We start from the raw sequence: 12,165 nt of genomic DNA, 5'->3' as shown, positions 1-12,165 counted from the left end.
TTTAATAATTTTAATCTATATGCCAAACAAAGAATAGGCTTAGTCTTATAGGCTTACGTTAAAAAAAATCTTAAAGCTTATTTCTAATTCAAGCAAATAATAATAACCTATACTTATCTATTATTTTTCAATAATCATAAGCTAAGCCTTGTAATTCTGGTATATATTTTATTTATAAACCCATTATATATACAAATTCCTTATGCCATAAATAGCTTACGAAAATCCAAATACCTCTAAGCGACTTTCTGGTAGGGTATTAAAAAATTACTTCAACATATTGCCTGACAATGTTGTTGCCGTTTAACTATATCTCTGTCTCCCTCTCTCTCTCTCTCTGTCTCTTTTACTCTCTGTTTCTGTGTTTGGCTACTTTGTGATAAATTTGTAGCCATTTAATGGCTGCAGCAACTCCCACGCGATCAGCTGACAGTCGTCGCAGTCGCTAGATAATTTTTCAAGCACAGCCAGCGGCGTCTTTTCGTGCCCTCCAATTGTGGGGCTATAAGTGCTGCAGATCACAATTTGTGCTTTTTTTCGCTGCTTTGTGCTTCAAAAAGAAAAGGACATCAATCAAAATGCCTGAGGTGGCGGGATTTAACTTTTATAATTTTTATTAATGGCCAAGTATGCGCTTCGATATAAAAAGAAATGCTGTTGAATGCTTATAATTAATTAAGACATATTTATGGCAGAAGACATTGGACAAATTTTGTTGTTGTTGTTGTAGTTTGTTATTGTTGTAGTTGGATATTGCTATTATTGTTGTTGTTGCTGTTGTAGTTGGCACATTTTGTGGGCTCCTTGAGCTGTTTTGCTGGCTGTCAAGCTGGACCGCCTAATTGGGATTCAGCTTGAGTTCAGCGTTGGCCGCATTGAGGCGCGATTTGGTTGGCAAATTGCGCTCCTTCTTCTCCACGAAGATCTGATAGTGGCCCTCGCCATAGCCAAAGCTGTGCATGGTCTTCCTCATGGCATCCGGTATGAGCTTGAATCCGCCGCGTCGCTCCATCACTGGCGAGTCCTGGCAATCCGTTTGGCCGGGCTCGCAGCGGCAGTCGGGCTGCTGGCACGCCTTGTTCTCGATGATGCAGAACAACTGCAGGCACTTGCGCATGATATAAATCATGAGGAATATTATCAAATTGGTGGCAAATAGATGCTTGCGCGGCGCCAGAAACAACATCCTGACTGGTTAGACACTGGGCACTGACTATCACAGCACGTGTGCGGTAATTCTCTCGGTGGCGTTTGCTTTCGGTGTGAGACGGCTGTCCGACGGAGGACCAAACATGGACTGAGTGAAGGATGCAGCCAAGCGCCGGCCTTATATAGGAGCCATGCTCTTACCTACTTAGGTAATTTTCTGAGGGTGGTCAGGCAGGCCAGGCGGACGCATGCAGTCGCCGGGTACAGTCGACGGTACAGGCGTTAGTCCTTCAGATTAGGTCGGTTTGCCTGTCGGACAGAGGGACAGCCAGACAGCTAGACAGCTAACGTCTGCGCTGATGTGTTTATGAGTTTGTGGAAAATATTAACTCAGAAATTGGTTTATCGCACACAGGCAACGGCGCTTCTAGCGAAGTCTCAGCTACAGTTGGCAAACACAAAGCGACGCACTCACACACACACACGCAGACAGCTGAAGGAAAAGTGAATTTCCCGTACGTCTTGATTCCTAAAAAAAATGAAAAAAAAAAAAAAAAACGAGAAGAAAATACTTGCATAAATTCGCAAATTGAATATAAATAAATTTCCTGCAAAGAGGCGAGCGAAGGAAATCAATATCTATGCCGTGCATATGGCACGTGCCACGCCCACTGCATGATAGAGCGCCCAATCTGCAGTCAATTCAATTTGACTTTCAAATGCCATGAATATGCCAAGTGAACCATATATATATAGAGGGAGAGAGAGAAAGAGAAAAAGTCTGTTGGCCATTTAGCAGCTGCTGCTGGGCTCTTGGCTAATCAATGTGGCCAGCGCTCATTAGGACGTCAAAAAGTTGGCCACTCTTTTTGCACCTGTTCGCAAAATGTTAGTTATATATAGTCTCACCTTGCCCTCTCTCACTCGCTCCCTCGCTCACCTCCCGCTCTATCTCTCTCTGTCTGCGAAAAGTTGGAAAAACTTTAAGGCGAAGCTTCGTTCGGGCAGATGCTTTAGCTTGTTTTTCATTTATTTTTATTTGCTTGCTTTCAATTGATTATTTTTTTATTTAATCTATTCTTTATTTGATTTTATTTTTATTTTATTTTTTGCAGCTTGGCCCAAACAATTTGGCTTCATTTATTGACTTAATCATTTGATTGCGTTTTTCTGCATGCGCTGATTGAATTTCTGCGCCAGTTCGTGTTCAGCCCGCGCGAATCAGGCTAATTAGTTTAATTGATAGTTTTGGCCTGGCTGGCAGCGTTCCACTCTCTCTTTTTTTTGGCTTAGACGAAACTTTTGTGTGGCTAACACGAGTATGTGCGGCATTAGAGCCAGCTTAAAGAGCAGCAGGCTTTGCTTTAAGTCGAAGGATTGCAGGGAATCCTGCTAAGCGGATATTGCATTACGAACTGAAGCAGAGAATGAAGGAATTTCTGTTTAAATGGGAGCAGCGCGCTTTATAGCCGCACATAAAGGATATATTTCAATCTACGTTTCGCCACATTTTATTATGATTTTACGATTTTTGTTTTGATACTCGTTAAACTCTTTCAAAAGTGTTTCAAATTGGTTTTGCCACAGGGCTACAATTGAATACTTGCGTGTGTAGAAAGAGAGGGGGAGAGGAGGAGGAAGAGAGAGAGAGAGAAAGACTTGTTGTGGGCAATATTTATGTGCCGCATGTGTTGGCATTTAAGATGAGTTTTTGATGAAAGTAAATATACATATGTGCATACATATATATGTATATGTATATGCGATATATTGGTTTGAATGGCGGCATATAAATCGTGGCCCGGCACACGGCGCACGTGCTGAGCAGTGGGTCTTGAGGAGTCCTCACGTCCTTGCACTTTTTGGCAGCTTTCATAAATATTTATGATACGGCGGCGCTCCATGGCACAGCTGTCCCTCTTTATATCACACACACACACACACGCACAGATATTTATAACGATATATTTGTGTATCTGCGAGACGTAACAACAAAAGAAAGGTGCGTTGCCTTAACCCGCGAGTTGACCCGGGCTTGGCTGGGCCAACTCCAGGCCACGCAGCCCCCCCATAAATTATGCATTAAAAAGTTCAACATTCAACTTGATTTTGATTGTGTTTTCTAGCTTCGTAATTGTGGCAAACGGGCGTGCCGCAGTAAATCTGCAACGGGTTCAGCCTCCATTCCCATCTCTCTGTCTCTATCATTGGCCGAGAGCTCTCTCTCTCTCTCTCTGTCTCTCTCTCTTTCGCGCTGGCTACCTGTCGCCAAAGTTGGCCATTTAAAGCACATTATCCTGCGGAGACGATGGAGCCAAATAAAATTTACTCTCAGCGCGATTTGCATTTATTTCGTTGCCCACTTGGCTGCCAGCAAATTGTGGCCTCTAATTCCATTGAAATTGCGATTTCGCGTTGCCCAAGAAATGTGCAGTGTTTGGGGCCACAACACATAATGCGCCTAAAAACTGTCTGTTTACTTGGCCGAGGCCAGACAGAGAAGGAGTGAGAGAGAGACAGAGAGAGAGAGAGAGAGAGAGGGGGAGACCATTAGGCAACGGTATCTGAAGCGCACTGAGGATGGGCTTTTTGCAACATCAACAACAACAATATCAACAACAACATCAACATCAACAACAACAGCTATAACAACAGCATCTGCATCCATCAGACCAAACAATTTCCGTCAAATTTCCATGCGCTGACAAAAGCTTTTCACTTGAGTGCCACACAAAAGCCGAGAGCAGGGCTAAAGGCAGTAGCCCGAGCAGGCTGGCTGAGAAATGTTTGCATTACGTAGCCAAAAATTAAATGGCTAACAAGTCGCAGCTTCAATGCACTTTCCGAGCCAGCGCAATGTGTGACTAGGCATAAGAATATGAGCTACTTATCGGGAAAATAACTATAAGAATTTAAAGTATGAAAGCTATAACTATAAGAATATGAATAAATAAATATATAATAATAATGAATAAAGCAGTATTTGGTTCTCATTGAATTTAAGTAATACATGGAGAAACATTAAATAAATTCTGAGTTTAAGCGTTTGCCCAGCTCGATCAGCATCATCTACGATGAGCAACTAAATTGAGAAGGTTCCAGAAGACATTAAGCATTTCATATATATGAAAAGAGAAGCACCAATAAAATTACTTTGAAAGAAACAAATAGGATTGAGACGTAAATTGAACCTTCATAAGTCAAGCGCCTTCCCCAAAGTTCTATAACTGAGACCCAAGGCGAACCTTTAAGGTAATAATTCAACTAAAACGTAAAGCGAGCCTTCAGCTCTCACTATCAACATTCTCTTTGGTTTTTAGGCTTTGCTTAACTTCTCATGCGAAAACCGCATGCGAATGCAACCTAAGGCCAGCCTCCACCTTGCTCTTTCCAGATTCTTTGCCCCTGACCCTAGTCCGAGCCTTAGCCCCGTTCAATTCTAAAGTTTCCCAAAAGCCGCTTTTCATGTAACTGTTCTCCAAAAACTTGTATAGATTTGAATGCAGCTTAAGCTGCTGCTGTCGGTGCCCTTGCATTGCAGGTCTGGCCAAGCGCTTGGCTTAGCTGAGATACTGGAAATTCGTGCTAGGCCTGCTTAATGCGCAAAACCAGTTAGGTGTCTGCCTGGGATCTGCGCCTGCCAGCCTCTTAACAGACATATTCAAAGTCATTACTTTGCATTTTACACCTGACAACAAGGTAGCGCAAAGGCTGAGCCGCCAACAAAGGGCCTAGCTAACCATGTCTTTTGGCATGGATCCAGAAATATTTACATAAATTTATATATCTGTCTATGTATATACATATATATGTACATATTTGTGTAGGTGCGCTGGTCGAAACTGGCGCAAATGAAATGCTGTGCCAACAACATGACTGTGGCAATTGTTATCTCAGCTGGCGGCTGGAGTTCGTGACAGCGTGGACAGCCACCGAATTGAGCCACTGCAGCCAGCTCACCCGGTGACGGTCATTAGCCAGTTGCAACTGCGACTGCAACTGCAACGGCAACTGGCTCTGCCGCTGCCGCTGCTGTCATTCAAATGTCATTAGTCCATGGACTGGGTCAAGTCCCAGGCCCAGCCCCGCCATGGCCTGCTGGTGAGGTGGCAGGAGGCAGCAGGAGGTGGCAGGAGGCAGCAAGAGGCGGCAGGAGGCAGCAGTCTCGTAATTTCATTTCGCCAAACGAGCGCAAATTGACGCGCGTCGCATGTGAGCAGCGACTTGCCTCGCCTCGCCTCGCTTCGCCGCGCCTTGCCTCGCCTTGGCTTGGCTTGCATTGCCATCTGGATTTGATTAAATGCTCTCAGTTGGCGCCTCTTAGGCTCGCTGCATTCTTTTGCTTTAATTGCAACGAAATTAAAACGCTCTGCATACTTCGCTGCATCAGATTTATGATTGCAATTTGTTATTTATCACACAGCTGCCCCGCGCTGCGATGCCAATTTCAATTTTCAATTGCAGAGAGATTTATGCTTTTCGCTTGCTGCACTAAATTTCGCTTTTCATTTTCATTTTCCGCTCCCCGTTTTTTCCGCCATTTTCATTGTCGAGTATCAAATTTCTAACCGCCGGCTGCAATTTTCCACTGTTCATTTTGATTTTGGGCAGGATTTCAGGCCCCGCAAAAACTAGTCTAACAAATTTATTGTGTAAACTGTTGTCGACATCGCCATTCGACGCATTGCTAATGGGTTTTTGAATATGTTTATACAAGTGCGGCCGTCGCGTGGATCTCGGCCAAAGAGCTCTATAAATATTTATTGATATTTTATCTCGTTTTGCTGCTGCCTTTTGCCATGCCGCAAAAAATGGCAAACGCAATTAAATTCAATTAAATTGATTTGAATAGCGTTTTTTATTGCCAAATATCGCATGCGATTTAATCACATTGATGCTTGCTCTTTTCTCTCCCTCTCTCGCTCGCTCTCTCACTCTTTCTCTCTGTTTTTGTAGCCTATTCATTTGGGAGAATATTACTAACAAATTGTTAATTGAATTCATTTGGCTGGCATTATCTGCTATATGAATTATTTTTGCGGCCATTTGGCAGCTAAAGAGCTGACAGCATAAGTAATACAAATGTTAATTGAGTTTTTTTTTCGCATGGCCTTTTGTGCACTTTGATTTTTGTGATTGGCTAATTTAGTGGCAAAAAAAAAAAAAAAACTAGAAAAGTTTTGTGGTAGATATATGTATATGTGGGCGTACTTCTATTTAAGCAAATTTATCTAATGTATTTAATATATCTAACATATTTGATCAAGCTATTGTGATTTGAGGATCTACTCAAGGACGTTTATCAATCTTCACGAGATCTGAAGAGCTAGAAGTGACAAAAAAGCTATAAATGATAATCATACATTGTAAGCATTCTATAATTAAATTTTCCTTCCTTTGACCGTCGAATATTATTATTATTTCTGCCTAAAAAAAAGCTAAAAATTAATAAAGTCTTCGTTTTTATTCATATGCCATATTCATACTTATTCAGATTCATATTTCCCAGTCCATTGGTATCAATAGGTATCCAAGCTAAGGTTAAAAATATTCCATTTCCAGCTTTCAGCTTCTTCGTGCGCGGAATCCTCAACAAAAGTAGATCTGTTCGCTTCTGGTTTCAATTTAACAATGACAGCGAGCAAGCAGAGCGAGAGCGAGCCGACTGAGAGCAAGCGTAGGTTGGAGAGAGAGAAGAGGGAGAACGACATTCACGCTCTTACAAATCCAACTGAAAATGCTGCTGTGCTATTAAATATATTCGAATGATTTACTTTGATATGTAATATCTCTTATCGATCACCCTACCTCGAAGAGAGTCCTTTGCTATTAATATTGTTTTATTATTATTATTTTTAATTTTTATATTAATAATCATATTTTTATATAATTTTATTAGTATATTTATATATTTTTATATAAGTCTATTAATATAATATTTTATATTTCATTTTTTTTTTTTTTTATATTATAATATGTTCATTTTTGAATCAATGTCGAAACGCAATGTTAAACTCTTTGAAACGTAAGCTTTTATCGCAAGACTCACTCGCTCAAGATCACAGAGTGTAAAATAAGTTCTAGACTACAAACACACATACACAGTCGCATACACACATACTAGTGGAATATGTAGAAACAACAATAAAGTTGCTTTTGCATTTGAAGCTTTTGTGTTTGCGATCCAGCGACGCCAGATAAAGTTTTGTTGTTGAGTAAAAGCTCTTCGCTCACGCTAGACTGAGCTTTTTAGAAAGTGTGTGATAATTGACAGCTGTTGTAAACCCGCATCAATACGATCAACGATGGCAAAATATCGCTCTGTCAATCTCTCTCTCACTCTCTCTCTTTCTCCCGCTGCTCTCTCGCACTCTCTCATTAACTCAATCTCTTCAGGTGTATTCCAGCTGTTGATTAACTCAGCTAATGAGCCTGATTAAAGGTCACTTCGCGCTCTTTGCTCACATTTCCGCAGAATTTAATGTGAGCGAAAAAACAAATTTTGTTTTAGTTTTCGTTTTGCTGGCGAGCTGTTTGCGTTCATTGCTCTGCGCCAGACTCACAATAAAAAAGAAACACTTTTGCGGAAAACTAAATAACATTCGGCTATATTAAAACATATATGTAAAGCGAATAGAAAACATTTAGTATATGCTTTAGCGTATGCCCAGATTATATCACACTCAACGACGCGTGTGGGCACCAATATGACAGCTGTTCCAGCGGACGCCAAGCTAATTGGACACAATGAACAACAGCAACAGCAACAACAACAACTCGAGCAGGTAATTAATTAAGCAACAACTGATTGAGTGGGGATCATAAATGTAATTGCAGTGAGGCTTATCTCAGCAAGATACAAATCCGCATGGTCGAGAGAGAGTGGAGAGTACCTTTGAACCGGCTCGATTGCAATTTGAACCCTCTCAGCTTATCGCCGGCGGCCAATATGTAATGTCTGCCTGATAAGATTTTTAAGCCGCACGAATCAGAAATCAATAGGAAATTAGACAGTTGCGGTAGCTGAGCAAAAGTCTCAAGTTGGAATTCCGATTCCTATTCCGATTGCAAGAGATAAGTGGAGTGGAAAGTTGCTCGGTTGCCATTCGCTGTTATTAAGCTCATTAGAAGTTCATCAAAATGTTGTCAGGAGGCGGCGGCGGGTCGAAGGGGGCGGCAGTTTTTGGTATAAAAACTTTTGCAGACGCTGTGTCACACTTGAAAGCATTTTGCGCTAATTTTCAAGTTGAACGAGCCAAACTCTTCGGCAAAAGCAAAAGCAACAATAGCAACAAAAGCAACAATAACAACAATAACAAAGACAATTGAAAAGTGTCGTGAAAAGTTTTTCCTGTGGCGCAAAACTACGAAAATCCATTTGTCGGCATTTAAAGTTTGCATGCGCTACAAGTCAATTGCAGACGGGGCAGACGGGCATGCCTAGCTCAGTCTCCCACCTCTGCGTCTCCTCCTCTCCCTCACTCCATCTCTGGCCATCAGCAAAAAACAGCTAGATGATAAATTGTCGGCTTGCTGCGCACTGACTGTTGGCCATCAATCTGCAGCGGTGCGCGGCTCAGTTGTCAATCGTGTAAACCGAACGATTGATCAAACCAATATGAGCTCAATGCGCTTGAAGCCGAACAGCGAATACCCTTACACATTGTTATCATAATGATAATGTCAACATTCATGTATTTGTCTTGAGTGATTTGTAAGTTTTACACTCTGATTAGATTGGGTCAAGATTAAAGTCGAACAATCGTTTAGTTAAAGAGTAACCGTTATCAACTTCTGTTTAGTTTTTCCCACAACATTTGGTATTCCTACCCATCCGGGCGTATTTGCAAAATGAGCTGACAAACTGCCATCCTTTTGTCTTGCTGCCGCATTGAACCCTTTTCGATTGTTTGAACACCCTCGGGTTATTCCGTACACTATCAAGTTTTGGCATGTCAATTAGCTGTGTCTGTGTGTGTGTGTGTGTCTCACCTACCTTTGCTACCTTTGCAGCCGATGGACGTGCGCATCAATATGCCCTGGGGCTATGTGGTAGGCCGCTGGTATGGCAATCGACAGGTACGCCCGATACTCGCCCTGCACGGCTGGCTGGACAATTTGGGCACTTGGAATACGCTGCTGCCGCTGCTGCCCAAACACCTGGGCGTCCTCTGCATTGATCTGCCTGGGCATGGGTATTCGTCGAAGCTGCCGGAGGGGATTGCCTATCATTTTGTGGACTACCTGTGCGTGATACTGCGCATCATGGAGGAATATGGCTGGCAGAAGGTCTCGCTGATGGCCCACTCCATGAGCGCCATGCTGTGCTTCATCTTCGCCTCGCTCTACCCGCACCGCCTGGACATGCTGATCAGCATTGACATTGTGAAGACGCGCTACCGCAAGCCGCCCTCGCAAATCGATTACCTGCGCACCAACATCGAGCGCTACATGATCGAGGACGAGCGGTTCGCCAATGCCAAGCGCGAGGAGCCGCCCGCGTACACCTGGCAGGAGCTGGAGCATGTCCTACACAAGGGCTCAGCGGGTTCGGTGCCCCTGGAGAACTGCCATCACATCCTCGACCGCAATGTGGCCAAGTCGACCAAGTATCCGGACAAATACTTCTTCTCCCGCGACGGCCGCTGCAAGTACTACTTTGAGTTCCACACGAGCCCCCCCTTCGCCGCGGAGCTGGCGCGCACCATACGCAACGTGCCCTATTGTGTGATCAAGGGCTCCGAGTCGAACTTCATTGACGACGAGAGCCGAGAGGTTATTGACATACTGCGCTCCAATAATCCGCACTTCGAGCTGCACGAGGTGCAGGGCACTCACCACGTGCACTTGAACAATGCGCAGGGCGTGGCCGAGGTAATCAATCCGTTTATAATGCACCACAGACCACCCCACCTGGAGACCTGGACGGTGGATGAGCAGCAGGAGCTGCCCGAGGTGGTGCAGCAGTTCGCCCTCGCCGTCGACGAGGCGGAGAACGTGAAGCGCCGCAAGAGAAAAAGCAACCTCTAGCTGTTGCACCCACCTCTGAGGCGTGCCGACAGCGCGAGCCGGAATTTAGCTAGAAATTTAAATCAATCAAAGTGTAGTTAAGCCCAAACAAAAACTGAAAACAGAAAATCATAATTTAAGCGTCAACAAATAAATGTGAATGAATCGATATTGATTACCGCAATAAATAATAATAAATATTTGTCTTGCCCTCCGTTGCAGTTGGCCAAATCCAGACACAATTTTATCTTAATTACTTTCGCGAAACCTGAACTTTTTAAAGCTTATCTAACGTCTGGGATTTCCACTTGGGATTTCCACAGAAATTGATATATACAAATACAGCTACATATATATGGTAGAGTATATTACACCACATGCACCTTTTTTCTGCTTCGCCCCCATTCGATCAATCAAGCTGGGGCTGGCATTTAATTTCGCTTTAATCTTTGGGTCGCAGTTCATTGGCCACTTCATTAGTGATAAGGGAGCAAAGGATGTGCGGCATCCACTTAAAAACAATGGCGTTGCAGAAAAACAAAAGGGGCCACCAGAGAGAGTGAGTGTGTGTGAATGTGGGTGTCCCTCTCCATCTCTCCCTCTCCCTTTCTCTCTGTCCCTGTGGACATTTTGAATGTGTGCCTCGAGCCACACTAAATAGCAAAGGCAGTCAGAGCGTATCGATATTGAGAGCGAACCACACCCACTCGCGTGGGTCGGCGAGGCTCGGCTTCAGGCTTGAAAAAATAAACAAATTTAACGTTTTTATTGCCATAGCACGTTGCGGCCGGGTTTTCTACGTAAATTAAATTAGGTAGGAGCCGGAAAAATTGCGGCAACAACTCTCGCATTGGCTGTAGATAGACAACGTTGCCCCGACTGCCCCGGCTGCCAGCGGCTGCAATGCGATTACGTTTTTCCGACGTAACGAAATTGATAGCGGATATAAATGTTTAATGTTTCGGCAATAAAATTGTGGCAAAAGGCTGGCGAATCACTGCGAAGTGAGCGGGGGGAGGCGCCGGGCTACTCAGTTTTGTGGGCAGCAGCACAAGTTCTGGCCTCCGGCCTGATAAAACATCTTTATGATAAATTCGGTTGTGGTTAACGCGCAATTTAATTTGTTAAAAATCAATAAAAATGGAAATCATTTAAGCGAGCAGCGCCCATTGGCCGAGCTCAACTACTTTTGGAACGCAGCTAACCTGCACTTAAACTCTTATCATAATATTTACATTAAAATTCAGCGGGCACTTTTAGTAAATTGCATTGCATGAATTAGTCCATTGAGCGAGGTCAAGCGATGCTTGAGAAATTGAAAGCTTGAAGTGCCTCAGCTATGAATGTTTATGATGTTTTTCAGCTACATTTCGTACATTAAAGATTAGCAAATTTATAGAATATAAATAATGAATATATAGTGCGGAGATATATTTAAATATATTTTATATATTTTTATGGTATATATAAATATATAATTTTGTAGATATACACTCATGATGAAAATAATAAGTACATCAGAATAATTTTAGAGATTTTGTCATAACTAAATAATTTTTGGCATTAAAAAAAAAAAAAAAAAAAAAAAAAAAAAAAAACTGGATGGCAAGTAGAAAAAATGTTTTGTTGAATTAACCTCAATAAAGTTAAATTTTAAGGGGTGTACCTATTATTTTCATTTCATCATGAGTGTATATGAATATATACTTTTTCAACTTAAACAAACTAGAAAAATAAAAAAATAAATAAAAATAAAAATAAAAAATAATAATAATAAAAAAAAAAATCATAAAAAAAATAAAATAAAATAATTATATATGTATACATAAAATTAGCAAAATAAATAAAATAAAAAATAATATATTTATATTTAGCTCACCTTTTCTAAGGCATTATTAAATTGCTGACCCTAATAAATTGCTGAAGCTAGCAAACCGTGAAGCAATAAGCTTTAAGTAATTATATGTTTATATAGAATTTATTTTTAATTATATTCGCTAGTTGATA

The 12,165-nt window shown here is 42.0% G+C and overlaps 2 protein-coding genes across 2 annotated transcripts; one reads left to right on the top strand and one right to left on the bottom strand.

Moving 5' to 3' along the window:
* Positions 1–665: 665 nt before the first annotated feature.
* Positions 666–1,312, bottom strand: LOC6582125. Its single transcript, XM_002007798.3, has one exon. It carries the CDS (start codon positions 1,184–1,186, stop codon positions 839–841), a length of 348 nt encoding a protein of 115 aa, XP_002007834.1. The 5' UTR covers positions 1,187–1,312; the 3' UTR covers positions 666–838.
* Positions 1,313–7,649: 6,337 nt separating this feature from the next.
* Positions 7,650–10,395, top strand: LOC6582124 (probable serine hydrolase). Its single transcript, XM_002007797.4, has 2 exons — positions 7,650–7,934; positions 9,163–10,395. Exons 1-2 carry the CDS (start codon positions 7,857–7,859, stop codon positions 10,177–10,179), a joined length of 1,095 nt encoding a protein of 364 aa, XP_002007833.2. The 5' UTR covers positions 7,650–7,856; the 3' UTR covers positions 10,180–10,395.
* Positions 10,396–12,165: the final 1,770 nt, after the last annotated feature.

This window comes from Drosophila mojavensis, unplaced genomic scaffold (assembly GCF_018153725.1).
Source record: "Drosophila mojavensis isolate 15081-1352.22 unplaced genomic scaffold, ASM1815372v1 contig_74, whole genome shotgun sequence".
NCBI lineage: Eukaryota > Metazoa > Arthropoda > Insecta > Diptera > Drosophilidae > Drosophila > Drosophila mojavensis.
The sequence above is the reverse complement of the archived record's forward strand: the minus strand, read 5'-3'. Positions and strand labels throughout refer to the sequence as shown.